Genomic DNA, 16,146 nt, shown 5'->3' on the forward strand with positions numbered 1-16,146 from the left:
TACATTCCGTTTTATTTAAAAGATTAAATAAATCTAAATTGATTCTTCATTAAAAATTCATTCCTATCATATTATTTAATTATTTCAAATTAATCAATAATATTTATATTGGACACTGACCGAGTTTTTTTATAATATATAATCAGAAAGAATAAAAATATACGTGTATAAATGTATTTATAATTTATAATTCAATAATGATGAAAAGAATCAATTGGATTATTTGTATAAAATATTATTTCGAATCTTTCGCGTTATCGCGAATCTTTCAGTCGATTTAATTGAATAAAGAAGAGAAGGGTATCAGAAAACGGAGATTGCGGCACTGAAAAGATCACGTGTGCAGATCGTCCGGTCATTGCACGGAACTTTTTGGATCTCCATTTTACTTCTTTGCTTTTTAGAAGTCCTCCTCCTTTTGGCTTCCCTTTGTGCTGTTAAACCCCAACCCTCTTTATCTTCTTCTCTCCTTCTTTCTTCCCTTCTTCCAAAGATTCTACTATTACTACTCTCTCTCTCTCTCTCTCTCTCTCTTTCTCTCTCTCTCTCTCTCTCTCTCTCTTACTCTCTCTCTCTTTTTCTCCTTCTCTTTCTCTCACAGCATCGAACTTGGCGTTGTTTCGTTGGTTTTATTTTGAAGAACATCTGGTGACTGGTTTCGGTACAAAGGAAACTTGCTTCTCAGGAAATCTCAAGAGAAGAGGGTGGTTTCTCTCTTGTCTTAACTATGCATTATATTTACTTATAAATAGTGACGTAGAATGTTTGTAAACAACCAAAATCGCCTACAACATTAGTCCTAGTAATAATGATGATCATAATGACCTTGATAAGGTTAATACGAAAAAATAAGTTATTATATAATTTATACATATATATACATTTTTACAAATTTTTGCGAGAGAATGATATGTTAAATATAATATTTTAAACGTTATCTTGGTACAATATTTTTTTTATCGTAAGAAGAAGCTAAATTGAAAGATACATTTTAAATAAATATAAACGAATGACGATTCAATCCGAAATTTTAATTTTAAAAGTATTTTAATTTCTAATACAATTTTTTTTAAATTACTAACTCTTCCTTTAAATTTTCTGATCTCGAGGAAAAAAAAACAAAAAGGAACGAGAGAAAAAAAGAAAAATAAACGAGAGCTAAGCAATAATTCGTTCCAAAGAAACTTTGGGTCGTATTAAAGACCGACATCTTTAAATGTCCTCCAGAGCGTTGTTTAAAAAGCATGTTGGAAAGAGTAGCTGGTAGTAGTACGGGCACGAAAGAGAGAATGTGTAGGTGCGATTTTAAAACGAAAAACCGGTGGTGCATCCTTGCATAACTGGCTTGAATCGTAAGATCGAGTGCGTGTACCGTGACCGAACACACGGTCTGGATCTCTTTAAAACGAGTTAATCCGTATATGCGTCTGGCCGTCTGCTGATGTTGCTGCTGTCGCTGTCGTTGCCGCCGCTGCTGTTGCTTCTACTCTTGTTAGACCGCCTGAGAACCAAAAAGATTCATTTTCCCTTTGTCCATTCTTTTTCACACGTACCCAAAAGGATTTCGCCTCAATGGTACAATGCCAACGTGCATTTACGACTCTCTCTATCTCTCTCTCTTTTTTTCTCTGTCTGTCTTTCTCTTTCTCTCTCTCTCTCTCTATCTCTCTCTTTCCCTCTCTCTCTGTCTGTCTGTTTCTCTCTTTCTCTTTCTCCCTTTTTCTTTTTCTTTTTTTCTTTCTTTCTTTCTTTCACATCTCCTTGTTTCTTCCTGCATATAAATAAACAACGAGAGAACGTCATATATATCTATATTTCTATGTCCTCGAACTCGACCAATTAGAGGACTAACAAAAAGATATATATATATTATTAATAGTATACCAGGAGAGGACTTTTTTTACAATACTTTATGAATTAAAATATTTTGTCTAAGAGATAAATGAAATTGTTAATTGATTCAAAAATCAGACAAATTATTATTGGTACGAGAGATTTGGATTTTTATCATTACATCATTTTTATGATTACAATTTTTTGCATTTATAATTCTTTCTTTTTTCCATTCTTTTTTCTTACCTCTCCTGCCTCTCTTTCGGTATATAAATAAATAATGAAATAATGAAACGTATTTCTATATTTCCATGTTTCAAGTTTAGGATCAGCAAACAAAAATGTATATATTAATGTACGAAGAGACCTTTTTAGAATAATTAAGATGAATTAGAATAAATTATTTAGAGTATTGTCTTAGGGATAAATGAAATTGTAGATTAATTAGAAAATTAAGCAAATAATTGTTGGTATAAGAGAATTAAAATTATTATCATTACATCATTTTTATGATTACGATCTGTTGCACTTACAACACTTTTTCCTTTTTTTTTATTTACTTCACCTATTCTGATCTCTTTTTCTATATAAATAAACAATGAGAGAACGATACATAGTTATGTCTATATTTCTATGTTCTTGAACTCGACCAACTAAAGAATCAACAAAAAGATATATGTGTGTGTGTGTGTGTGTGTGTGTGTGTGTGTGTGTGTGTGCGTGTGTGTGTAGGATATTTTTTGAAAACCTACCTGGTAGATACGAATTAACAAGTACAATCACATGATTTTGTTAACATGAACTTTATTAACAATTATTATTAATTATTATTAGGATGTAACAACTTGGAAACTATAACTATTTTCTAGAATTCTGGCCTACTTAAGGCGTTTCTTTTCATTATTCTTATTGATTAACTCAGAATCTGATCCAGTCAGGAGGATACGCAATTTTCTTAAAGCTCTTTACTCACTAACTCTCCTTGTTTAACTAACTTCTTTTTTTCCATAAACAAACGTGCCTCTCAAAAGACAAATTATACTCTACTCTCCTTGACTACCGATCGGCCTACCTCATACAAACACATGACTAATTAATTCTAGAAACTTCCATTGGCATATCTCACACTCACACACACATACACATACATAACTAACTAATTCTGGAACCTTCCATCTCTTCGTTCAACTGTCGATCGGCATATCTCATATATGCACACATACATGACTCTAGAATCACATGAGCTCTGGACCTTCTATCTCATATATACATATATACAGAGAAGGCTTTTTAGAGCTTCTTTGAATTAGAGGACTGTTTTATAAATATATGAAGTTGTTGTTTGATTCGAAACGAAACTGGGTTTATATTAGCTTTTTAGTTTTTTTATGTCCTCGAATTCAACTAGTAAATCAACAAAAATATATATACCCACACATACATATATTATCGGTATATGGAAAAAGAATGCTTTTTTATCTTTTTTTTTTAGAATTAAGAGACTGTTTTACAGATAAATGAAATTATTGATTGATTCGAAATGACACGGATTTAAACCTGTATTTTTATATCCTCGAACTCGACCGCCGACCAGTTAAAGGATTAACGAAAAGATATATCTATATATATACATATGTTATTGGTATATAGAGAGAGAATATAAAGAGAATGCTTTTTTAAGGTTTTTTCTTAGAAGCAGAAGATTGTTTTATAGATAAATGAAATTTTTAATTGATTCGGAACGATATAGATTTTTATCTCTATTTTTATGTCCTAGAATTATGTTAATTAGAGGATCAATCAAAAAAAAATATATATGTATACATATATATATATATATATATATATATATATATATGTATACATATATATATATATATATATATATATATATATATATATAATATTATATATATAAAACTCGTTCTCTTTCTCTTTCTTTTCATCTTTTCCTTTCATTCATTTATCTCTCCTATCACCTTACTGAATATAAGTAAACAATAAAAGAACGATATGTATACATACATTTCTGTCATTTAACTCGACCAAATGGAGGCACAATATAAAAAATATATATAATTAGTAGTATATCAAGAGAGAAGACTTTCTTTTAGCATACTTTTTGAATGAGAATATGCTCATAGGGATAAATGAAATTGTTCATTGATTCGAACATCAAACAGATAATTATTGATATAAAAGAATCGAGATCGTTTTCGTTCCATTGTTTTTATAGTTACAATCTTGTATTAGATAATTAAATAAACACGTTGACTAATTTGTTAATTGAATAAAAAGATCAAGATTACTGGATTACTCTAATGTCTCGTTAGAATATTATTATTACTATTATTACTACATTCGATTGTAAAGAAAACGTGAATCAAGATAGATAAATCATTCTAATGTGTTATTAGAATACTATTAAAGATGATTAGAATCTTGTTTTTTAGATCGGACGGATAATAAATAAAATGAATTATATATCGTATAATTTTAACAAAAGACTAATACAAATCGTGATTATTTACGTGAAAACAAATTTTTATGATAATTATTTTATAATTATAATTATATGTTTATATATCTATATATCAATATAAATACATAAATGTTTACTAATATCGAAGAATTTGAAAATTTTTTATAGAGCTATTTAAATAAATGTAATAACTCACAAGTTCATATAATATTGTATATAAAATATATAAAACATATACATGCATATTTACGTAAATCTTTTGCAAAACCAAATATTATTTCTATCGGTTATCTAATCTTATTATAATCATAGATTTTAATACTTTTCGTTTTAGAAATAAAGAATAGAAAAGATCGATTTTAAAGAAATAATCAAGCGAAGAATTTTTTTTTTAATGACAATCCGAGTGTATCGAATGTATCGTAAATTTTATTTCAAATTTTTAGTGCTTACAAATAAGACGCGCAGTAAAATATTATGTAAGAGAGACGAGAATGAAAGAGTGTTTACGTCAAGCGCATACAAGATAAGAAGTTGATAATAGAGGAGAATTTCAAGGAAAATCCGAAACGAATAATGTTTGATGTTAAAGTAATTCTTGGTAATTATATATGAATTACAAAAAAAAAAGAAAAAAAATCGCACAATAATCCTTAGGACAAATTGAACGTTGATTACAGTTGTTTTATCTTCCATATATATATATATATATATATATATTTTTTTCTCATCCTAATCTCATAATATTCATAGTTAAAAAACAAATCACAATTAAATTTCTGACATGTTACTTTGAAAATTACGTAGGTGCGTAAATGAGTGCGTGTATACGTTTCATAAAAGATTATTAACAAATGAATATAAAAATACTGTATTTTTCTTTTTTCTAGTTCTTTTTTTTCTAAACACTCCATTCTAAATAATTTTATGTGAATTCTATGATTTTGAGGGAATAACATAAAATATAAGAAATAATTTTCGTTTTATCAATGTGTTATGGTCACTTCCAAATCAAAATAATTTATCTAAGCGAGGATATATATCTAATTTAATATTAGATATTAAAGATTAACAATATCGACAAATAGCTCGAGGGAGACACAGAAATGAACAATACAATTACAGTTCACAATGACATGCCTGGTTACACGTATTACAAACTACTATACCGGTTTTGTACAAAGTTTAATTCTAACGTGAACAAATGGTTCCTATTATCTTCGATTCGACATTATCAACAATTAGTCACGTGTTTTATCGGAAGTTAAGCAAATATTGTATAATCCGAGTATTATATCATATTACTCGATTCCTATATCCATTAAAAAGTATGGACCTACCAAATAACACGATCTTTTTTTTTGCAATATCTTCGAATAAAAAATGAAAACAAATTATAAAAAAAAATTTTACTCGGCACATCTTATATATTGTTTACAATTGGAAATAATGTGACATAATTCAATATAAAAAAAAAAGTAATAAAAAAACACAAAAATCGAATAAAGGTATTTACAAAAAACAATTGTATTACAACATTAATGGCAAAAGTTACTCGCAGAATTATAAAAGTTGCTAGAATAACAAAAAAAAGGAAGAAACAAAACAAAGAAAAAAAAGTTGAATCGTGCAATTAATAACTTCGGTCACTTTGCGAAAATGAACCATATAGGAATCGCTTTATCGAATGCCTGATAAATCGTTGTTGGAATGTTGAGGTCAGTCCACGAATACGAGCATATCACTAGTATCAGCAGTAGCAGATGCATGACTCGATGCCGATGATTTCGAACCAAATCCTGTAGCACTACTGGATGCCTCAGCATTGGCTTTGGCATTGGCCGATCCACCAGCACTCGAAAATGCACTTGATTTTGCATTTGAAGTTGCATGGGACGATCCACCAGCACTAGCAGAAGAGTTAGCGTCGGAATAAGCGCTTGATCCTGTTGAAGGGAACAGATGAATCATTTAATTACGATCAGACCCGTAGATACAGCTTCGACGAAAGCAGTAGACGATGATTTGGTCAGGTCGTCTGACACGGAATGACGGTCGATTCTCGTAAGCTCGGCCGCTGAATGAATGAAATGAAGTTATTGTTAGTTTGTTACCGTTAGGACGAATTAAACAAAAAAAGAAATAGAGAAAGTAAGAGAGAAAGAGAGAGAAAGAGAGAGAAAGAGAGAGAAAGAGAGGGAAAGAGAGAGAGAGAGAGAGAGAGAGTTAAAGTTTTGATAAAAAGTGTTAAAGAAATTTATATTCTAGGGTAACTTTAATTTTCAATCGAGAATTTATTTATTATTGTTTAGTAGAGATTAGAGAAAAATCATAAAGTACCTGATCCTCCACCGTATCCTTTATTTCCATAACCTCCTAATATGCTTGACCCACCATATCCTGATCCTCTTGAACCACCTGAACTTCCAGCATTAGCACTAGCATCGGCATTGGCAGCAGCGTTTGATCCAGAAGAACCGTATCCTCCACCTAAACTTCCCGAACCTCCATGACTTCCACCGTAGCCACTTGAACCACCTTGTCCATCAAATCCTCCGATGCCTGATCCAGATCCCTTTATGTTGCCACTTCCATAACCACCAAATCCACCGGAAGAGCCAGAATTTGCATTGGCATTAGCACTGGCACTCGATCCGGCAGAACCACCACCAAATCCAGAGCCTCCAGATCCAGCGTTTCCACCAAAAGCACCTCCACCATTACTTCCGCTGAATCCTGAACCTCCAGATCCAGCGTGTCCACCGAATCCTGATCCTCCAGATCCAGAACTTCCTCCTAAAGCACCTCCGCCAATACTTCCACCGAATCCTGAACCTCCAGATCCAGCGTGTCCACCGAATCCTGATCCTCCAGATCCAGAACTTCCTCCTAAAGCACCTCCGCCAATACTTCCACCGAATCCTCCACTTCCAGATCCAGAACTTCCTCCTAAAGCACCTCCACCAGTACTTCCACCGAATCCTGATCCTCCAAATCCAGAACTTCCTCCTAAAGCACCTCCACCAGTACTTCCACCGAATCCTGATCCTCCAGATCCAGAACTTCCTCCTAAAGCACCTCCACCAGTACTTCCACCGAATCCTTCACTTCCAGATCCAGAACTTCCTCCTAAAGCACCTCCGCCAATACTTCCACCGAATCCTCCACTTCCAGATCCAGAACCACCTGATGAACCACCGCCATATCCTCCGCCATATCCATCTTGTCCATTGTAACCACCTGTTCCAGATCCAGAACTTCCAGCATTAGCCGATGAAATAGCATTTGCATTGGATCCTGCCGAGCCACTACCGCTTCCATAACCACCCAAGTTTCCTGAACCAGATCCTCCAAGACCAAAAATAGGACTTCCTTTAACTGGTACGTTACTCTGCCCACCATAACCACCTGATCCAGATCCAGAACTTCCAGCATTAGCCGATGAAATAGCATTTGCATTGGATCCTGCCGAGCCACTACCGCTTCCATAACCACCCAAGTTTCCTGAACCAGATCCTCCAAGACTCAAAATAGGACTTCCTTTAACTGGTACGTTACTCTGTCCACCATAACCACCTGTACCAGATCCAGAACTTCCAGCATTAGCCGATGAAATAGCATTTGCATTGGATCCGGCAGAGCCGCTACCACTTCCATAGTTTCCACCCAAGAATCCTGATTCTCCAGTACTTGGATATTTAGGCTGACCACCATAATTAGGTCCATTTAAAATGATTGGGGCACCTTTGGTAGGTTGATTTTGTGTACCAGCATAACTTCCAGTATTAGAATTCGCTGAACTTCCTGCTTGGCTTCCACCATAATATCCAGAATTTGTTTCTTTTGGTAGAGTCGTTGGTATACCTTTAGGTTTGTTTTGATCAATTATTACTATCGAAGGACCGTTGTTACATCCAGAACCACCACAGCTTGGTTTTGATGGAATTTGGGTAGGTATTCCTTGAACATGTCCTTGATAATGTCCTGTCCCTGTTTGAAGATTGCTAGATCCACCAAGACTGCCATATCCACCAAGATTACTTGATCCACCAGTTAAGAAAGGATTCTGTGCTCCAATTTGTCCTTGACCGTGTCCCTGAGCATTAGCATTAGCATTTGCATTTGCATTTGCATTTGCATTTGCATTTGCATTTGCTCCAGCACTTCCAGATCCACTAAGGAAAGGATTGTTTGCTCCGATATTACCAAGATATTCACCTCCACCATTATATCCAAGTGATCCAGATTGACCAGCAGCATTAGCATTAGCATTTGCATTGGCATTAGCTGCGGCATTGGCATTACTAGTTGATCCACCATTTAGGAAAGGATTTCCTCTTCTATGACCTGTTCCAGAACCATAATTTCCATTATATTGCCCGGATCCGCCTGAATTTGCACCATAATTGCCATGATATCCACCTGAAAAAAATAAAAAATTGTTAATATTTTTTATGGTAGACATACATTCATATCTTTACAAAGAACAACAATCAGACATAATTAAGCATGAATGAACAAAATTGCGAAACATAAACCTAGTAAGTAAATCAGATGCACAATATGTAAATGGTAAATAAAATGGAAGAGTATTTTGTCATATTTCTGTTTAGTTATAACGGTTACAAGGCCACAATTTTCAAGCGGAAGTTTTCTGCATTTATGTGGAGTATGCAGATTCGTCCACTTCAGGACGGATTAAATACATGAGATATTTCACAAATTGTCAAATTTCCTTATGGAAAGTTAGCAAGAAAGAAACAGCAATACATATGAATTTTTCTTGCACTATGTTTGAGGTTCATCCCAATTAACCCTTTTTGAATACATATATATACAGATACATATCAATGAAGAAGAACAAGACATCTTTCAAACTCGATAACGAAGCTCACCTTGAGCTTGAGTCGGAATGCTGTCACCATCGATAACGAAGATTTCAATAGGTTGTTGCTTTGGTCTATGTGGATGATGATAATGAGGTCGATGTTGAGGATAGACACCAGGTCTGCTTATTGGTTGTTGTTGCGGACCTTCGACGATAACCACTGGCAGTGTTGCTGAATTATGTAACTCAGGAACACTATGAATAATCGGTCTTGGTTGTTGATGTATTGGGTTTGGTGGAGGTCGAGTTATTATTACAGGTCTTTGTTGGACAGGCTGTGGTCGTTGAATATTTTGCGGAACGTTTATAGGAATGGATTCGATTACTGGTACTATATATCCACGGTCAATCTTATTAGCATTAGCATTAGCATTTGCATTTGCACTGGCACTGGAATGAGCATTTGAATTTTGTATAGGTTGCCGAATTATCGGGTTTGATGGAGATTGATTTATTATTGCAGGTTTCTGATGTAAGATAGGTTGTGGTCGTTGAACCGTTTGTGGAATATTTATAGGAATTGATTCGGGTATGTTATATCCATACTCAGTCCTACCAGAATTAACATTAGTATTTGCATTTGCATTGGCACTAGAATATGCATTTGAATTTCCAGAAGTACTACCACTATTTCCTTGGTACTGAGGATAAGATGGGCCATAATCAGCGACATAAGTTGGTCCTAAAGATGGGTTTGGTTTTGATGGAAGCAAAGTACCTCCATTGCTACCACTATATGCATCAGCATTTGCATTAGCATTTGACTGAGCATTTCCAGAATTATATGAGGAACCATCGTAACCGCCGTATTGTCCATTCGAAGGAAAGATATTGTTCGAATAAGGTTCACTTGGTCTTAAATTATAGTTGCCAGTGATATCATTGTTATTTAAAGATCCATCGTTGTAAAGACTCGAAGAACCATCATAGCCTAATTTGGATAGAAGAATTATGGATAACGAAAATATTTTCTAACCGATCTTTTGATCATTTTTGTTTTAACCAAAAAACGTAGACAAAATCTTTGATGATTATACTATAACATGGTCAAATTTTACAAACGTTTTTTTTTCTTACCTTGTGCACCACCATTGGCTGAAGCTCCAGCATTGGCGTTGGCGTTGGCATTGGCGTTGGCGTTGGCGTTGGCGTTAGCATTGGCGTTAGCACTGGCACCATTATAACCATAACTTTGAGCATTAGAATTTGCCTTGGCAGATGCAGAACCACCCCCATGGGCTGTTGCTGATGCCGAGGACGATGCCAAATTGGCGGACACGCCCAATGGTCCAAGATTCAAATTGGTACCTAATGATTGAGCATTGCTATTGGCAGAAGCTTGACTCTTATCTCCTTTGCTAAATAGTCCAAGTGGATCCAAAAGACTTCCACTTGATAAACCTGATGTCAAATCACCAATTAAACCTAATTGAAGCAGAAAAAGAAATATACATATATTATGTAAAGACATTACTATATGTTATATGCCTAATAGAAAAAAATATATTTCGTATATACACGAAAACTGATTTCAAATAAATTTTCTTTCATAATAACGAAAAAGTAAATGGTAAGTATTAAAAAAAAAGTGTTAAGAAAGTTTTTATAATTTGATAGAAATCACGTTTGTAACTATCATCGTTGTAATAAAAAATTTGTAAGAATTCGTATCGAACAGTGATAGTTTAATGTAAAAATTAATTTTGTTTTAATATCATTGTTACAATTTACAACTCACCAGGTTTAGCAAAGGAATCTTGAATGAAAAGTAGTACCAACACTGGCACGAAACTGAACAATCTCATGGTGTTCTCACTTTGTGGTTCGATTGGTTATCACTCGCGATATTTCTTTCGTTTCGTTTTGGTTCTTTTTTCTTCTTCTTTTTGGATTTCTTTTTTCTTTTATACGAACGAGAGTATCTCTATGGTCAGAGAGTCAAGAACGACTGAAGCTCTTGCACGAGACAACATCTTATATACGACAGACAAGTGGATTTTACGTCTGGCAATAATTGCCAATCGATCTCAATCGTGACTCGTTTTTCTTTCCGATATTTTTCGATGAATCGATACGATAGGCTATAATGTTGTTATAAACGAGAATTTTTAAATAACGAATAGCTTAATAACCATGTAATCCTAAATATTTTAATAAATTAAATTGTAAAAAAAGAATGAGAGATAATCTATACGATAGATCGGACAAAACTTTCACTGGTAGAAACTCATACGTAGACTCGACACTGTCAAGGTCCACTCACTTCAACGAAGCGTTTTATATTTTACAATCTTGGGGTATCCCTCTCCGTCGATGATTAGAAGAAACATTATCTCTGATTTTGATAAGCGGCATTTCCATATTATATTTTTTCTAAGTATCATTTTTTCGTGGGGATTTTTTTTCATTTATTATAAAGTTCAATAATAATTTAATCGAAAGCAATGAGAAATTATTACTCGACAGAAATAGATGGTTCTCTTTGTTGTAACAATGTTTAGAAAAGTTTCTTTGGAAGAAAAAATATATATATTTTTTATATATATTATATATTACATATTTATATATATTATATATTTAATATATATATTATATATACATTATATATATACGTTATATATATATATATATATATATATATATATATATATATATATATATAAAAGGAAGAAATGAAGAAAAAATATCAAATGAACAAAGAAATGTATTCTTTGAGAAAAAATCTTGTAAAAAATAACGTCAATTTTTATATTATATCGATGATTCTATTATTAGCAAGTTAGTTAAATAATAAACGTAATTTCCAAAATTATAGGCCGAAATTCACACTTCGTTTGTAATTTAAATGAGTATATCCAATATATGAAAAAAAAGCAAATAAATGTAAGTATTTATGCAAACCTTCATTCAAGATTAATGCCGTTTTTTAATCGGTGACGATTCGAGACATAATAATTATAATATACAATTAAATGAAGTAATATACAGAGTTATGAAGAAGATATTTTGTATTAATAAGTCATGGTAGAATACTAATTTCTACGTGATTGTACTTAACTTTGTTGTTTTTTCTTCTTCTATTCTTTTTTATTCTACTATAGATTAAAAAATCTCGCCTTTTGTTTTTATCGCACCATAAGTTTTACATATATTTTTATAATTAATTCTTTCACTATTTAATAATAACATTAAGCTTTTTAAAAATAACTATTAATCAATTCAATTATAATTATTATAAATTCATATCCAATGATAATTTTAACTTATAAAGTTAATAACTTATCTTTTTTTTCTACGTTAATTTATAGCGTTATAGTGTTAACATTAAATACGATAATTATCTAAATTAATAAATAATGAAAAAAAATAGAAACAAAAAAAAACAGGATTAATCATAATTAAATGTAAATGAAAATAAGGTCAACGTGTGATATGACATTTAATAAATCGATCAATCAATCAATTAATTAATTAATTGTACAAAATTAGTACAAATTTGAACGATTAACCTTAAAATTATTTAACTTGCTTGGAAAAGTATAAAATATAAAATTTTATCGACGCGTGAATCGAATAGAGATTAAAATCTCAATTCATCTTGAAGAAGCGAACCTGTTTTTTTTTTCGCGTGACAATTGCATCGAGGAACAAGTTAGATTGGTGCATCTTTTCTTTCTCAAACATTCAAACGAATATCCGGCTATCGCGAATATACCGACATACCAGTTACATTAACGTATATACATATGTACGTCCTTCGAATTTTAAATGACAGACAGACATATAACGTCACATAAAAGATAATGTCGTGGGAGATTCATTATTTGCGGATGAATCGATGTTAAAAGAAAATCAACTTTCAATATGTGTGTGTGTGTATACGTGCGTATTTTTAATCTTTTTTTGTCAATATTATTTAAATATTACTTTAGACACTTTTCAAAAGATCTAAGATAGAAATAAGAAATTATTAAAGAATTTTTCTATAAAACTTATTACTTTTTTCTTAAAAAATAAAAAAATAAAATATTCTCTTTGTTTTCTCTTTCTCTTCGTCTCTCTCTCTCTCTCTCTCTCTCTCTCTCTCTCTCTCTCTCTCATCTTTTTGCTGATATATAACGTATTTAACAATTCATCGATTTTATTCAAAATGTTTATAACAACTATTTATTTAATGAAATTAGAAGATAAAAGAAAATAAAAGAGAAGACAGTACCAAACGAAAAATTGACAAATCATATGTATAATTTTTCAGAAAGAAAAAAAAAAGAAGAAATTATTACAATAGGTGAAACTATTGACTTATTAATTCGAAACAGAAATGCCTTTTTCTTTGTCAGACCACAAGAGATAACTGAAGAGAGAAAATTAATCGAAACTCGAGTAGGGATTCTCTTTTTTTTCTTATTATTATAATATATATATATATATATATATATATATATATATATATATATATATATATACGTATTGTTTATGTATTAACAAATTTAATATATAATTTATTAATCTATTATGAATTAATATTATTAATATTATTTTTATTTTTTTTTGTTTCATTAATATTTGTATCATTTATATATTTCCCTCTCTCTCTCTTTTTCTCCCTCTCTCTCTCTTTTTCTCCCTCTCTCTCTCTCTCTCTCTCTCTCTCTCTCTTTTTCTCTTTCTCTGTCTTTCTTACTTATATAAATATTAAAGTTAGAAATATATGTTTCTCAGTAATAGAATATAATAGAAAACTTATATGATTTATACTTTTATTTATTAATAAGACAATCTTAATGAATAATTACGCTTAGAATTCCAAAAAATGGAAAAAAAACAGAAAAAAGTAAATGAAGGAATTATTTTGTGGTAAATCTCGTAGAAATACTATCGCTAAATCTATATTTTGGCATAATTAACATTAAAAATAGATACACGAAATAATGTCATCGTTATGAATTATTATATGAAAGAAGTGGGATTAAATATAATCTAAAAATGGTGGTCTTGTAAAAAAAAATAATATACCTTTAAGAATTGACTAATAACAATTTTGCGATCGGTATAACAGACGCTGTTATATCTCGAGTTCTCGATTCTCGCTTACGAAACCTAAATCGTTCCGGTTCTTCAAGGTCAGGTTCAATGACTGCTCTCAGTATCGAGCTTCTCTAGCACGAATGAACGTTGAACGTGCTCTTCCACGAAAATGGATACTAGGAAGATTAAGAAAAGGCTAGTATATTAAATTAACTGTAAATATTGTAGATGTTATAAGAAATTTTCTAGGAAAATCGATTTTTATTAAATTACAAAAAATATATAGAAAATAAAAAAGAATGTTATATTAAAATTATGTTAAAGTATAATATAAAAACAAATAAATAAATAAATATATATATCTCATTTATAAAAAATACTTAAACATTCAAAAGAAAAATTACATAATAAATATTATAATAAATATTACCATATAAAAGAATTATACAATAATAAAACTATATTTATATTTACTATAGTAATTGTAATATTACAAAAAAGAAAATGTAAATAAACACAGAAACATAACAGGAAATATTATATAAGATCTAGATAATAGATACATATATACATACATACATGTATATACATATATATATATATATATATATATATATATATATATATATATGTATAGAAGGGGTAAGAGAGAAAGAGAATACGTAGAAGCACATAATATGTATATATTATAGAACCGGATATATAAATGAAACAAAAGAAATACTAAACGAATGATTAATAAAATAAGAACGACAAGAACAAAGAGAGCATGATCTCGCAACTATTCATCGATATATCGATATATTGGTATTATTATCGATAATTTATGAATGATGTTAATGAGTTATTTTTAAAATGTGTACCCACGAAGCTAGATGTCAGACGTTAAACTAATAATAAACTGAAAAAGGTTTCTTCCCACCACTCTGATTATTACTCTCAACGACTTTCTAAACGTAATGATCGAACGTAATATAAGATCTCCGGTAAGCAACTATGATTATTCAGGAGCCGTCAATGAAATCGGAAATCCCAATGAGAGAATAAAATTCAATAAAGATCAATGTTTTTATCTTTTATAACTGCGATGATCATACATTATTTATTTCGCTGTTTTTTTCTTTAGACTTATGTTTTTTCTGTTTTGTTTTTTCTAAAATCACCATTTTGTAATTTATTTTCAATTTTACTTGAACATTTTCTCAATATTTCACTGATAAACACGTATGTAGGTATCTTTTAAAAATATTCTAATAATCGTTGAATTTTGTTTATATTTTTCTGAATTTAAATCAAATCACTGAACGATTTTCATTGGTGAATAATGAAATGTGGATCAGTGAAAAAATCAAATATAAAATCGAAACATTGAAAACATGCATGTATACCAAATGCAAATTTGACATGAATTGTATATCTATGGTTTTATAAATTTTTACAGCGCAAATTTGATTTTTATTTTTAAAAAAGTTCATTTTTGTAAAAAGTGTCAAAATAAAATTTTTTTTTGACTAATTAATATAATCATTTAAAATGCTATCTACGTATATGCTTAAATGTTATAAAGCTTTTTAATTTTAACGAAACAAAATAAACATAACTTGATTTTTTTTATTATGGAACAATTTCTAATCTATCCTTCATTGCCATCTAAGAAAAAAAAAATATCATCATCATAAATATTATTCAGGCACGTGATTAATTACTTCGTAGATGTACTCCAAAAAATCAAAATTAAACTGCGAGATTATTGAATCATTTTATTTGTAGATTTATTTATAGACACGTGAATCTTCCATGAACTAACTTGTAGACATATTTCAAAATCATTGAACCATTTTATTCGTAGATACACTATAAATCACATCGAATTGATTTATTCATAAACACATGGATCTTCCACGAACTACTCTGT

At 30.9% G+C, this 16,146-nt stretch overlaps 1 protein-coding gene across 4 annotated transcripts; it reads right to left on the reverse strand.

The window, feature by feature from the left end:
* Window positions 1-3,996: 3,996 nt before the first annotated feature.
* Window positions 3,997-11,351, reverse strand: LOC124429128 (spidroin-1-like). 4 transcript variants are annotated; one of them, XM_046973997.1, is made up of 6 exons: window positions 10,942-11,346; window positions 10,281-10,628; window positions 9,211-10,134; window positions 7,238-8,737; window positions 6,656-7,144; window positions 3,997-6,261 (listed from the first exon to the last, which is right to left on the reverse strand). In XM_046973997.1, exons 1-6 carry the CDS (start codon window positions 11,006-11,008, stop codon window positions 6,035-6,037), a joined length of 3,555 nt encoding a protein of 1,184 aa, XP_046829953.1. In that variant the 5' UTR covers window positions 11,009-11,346; the 3' UTR covers window positions 3,997-6,034. The 4 variants fall into 4 exon arrangements, with proteins under 4 accessions (XP_046829953.1, XP_046829952.1, XP_046829956.1 ...); XM_046973996.1 differs by having other exon boundaries at window positions 6,656-8,737; window positions 10,942-11,338; XM_046973998.1 differs by having other exon boundaries at window positions 6,253-6,392; window positions 6,656-8,737; window positions 10,942-11,351.
* Window positions 11,352-16,146: the final 4,795 nt, after the last annotated feature.

Source organism: Vespa crabro, chromosome 14, assembly GCF_910589235.1.
Source record: "Vespa crabro chromosome 14, iyVesCrab1.2, whole genome shotgun sequence".
Classification (NCBI taxonomy): Eukaryota; Metazoa; Arthropoda; class Insecta; order Hymenoptera; family Vespidae; genus Vespa; species Vespa crabro.

Coding starts and splice junctions, on each gene's coding strand:
- LOC124429128 (XM_046973996.1), bottom strand. CDS start 11,008: ATGAGATTGTTCAGTTTCGTGCCAGTGTTGGTACTACTTTTCATTCAA. Junction 10,629..10,941: donor AGATTCCTTTGCTAAACCTG/GTGAGTTGTAAA, acceptor TGCTTCAATTAG/GTTTAATTGGTGATTTGACA. Junction 6,262..6,655: donor AGGATACGGTGGAGGATCAG/GTACTTTATGAT, acceptor TCCCTTCAACAG/GATCAAGCGCTTATTCCGAC.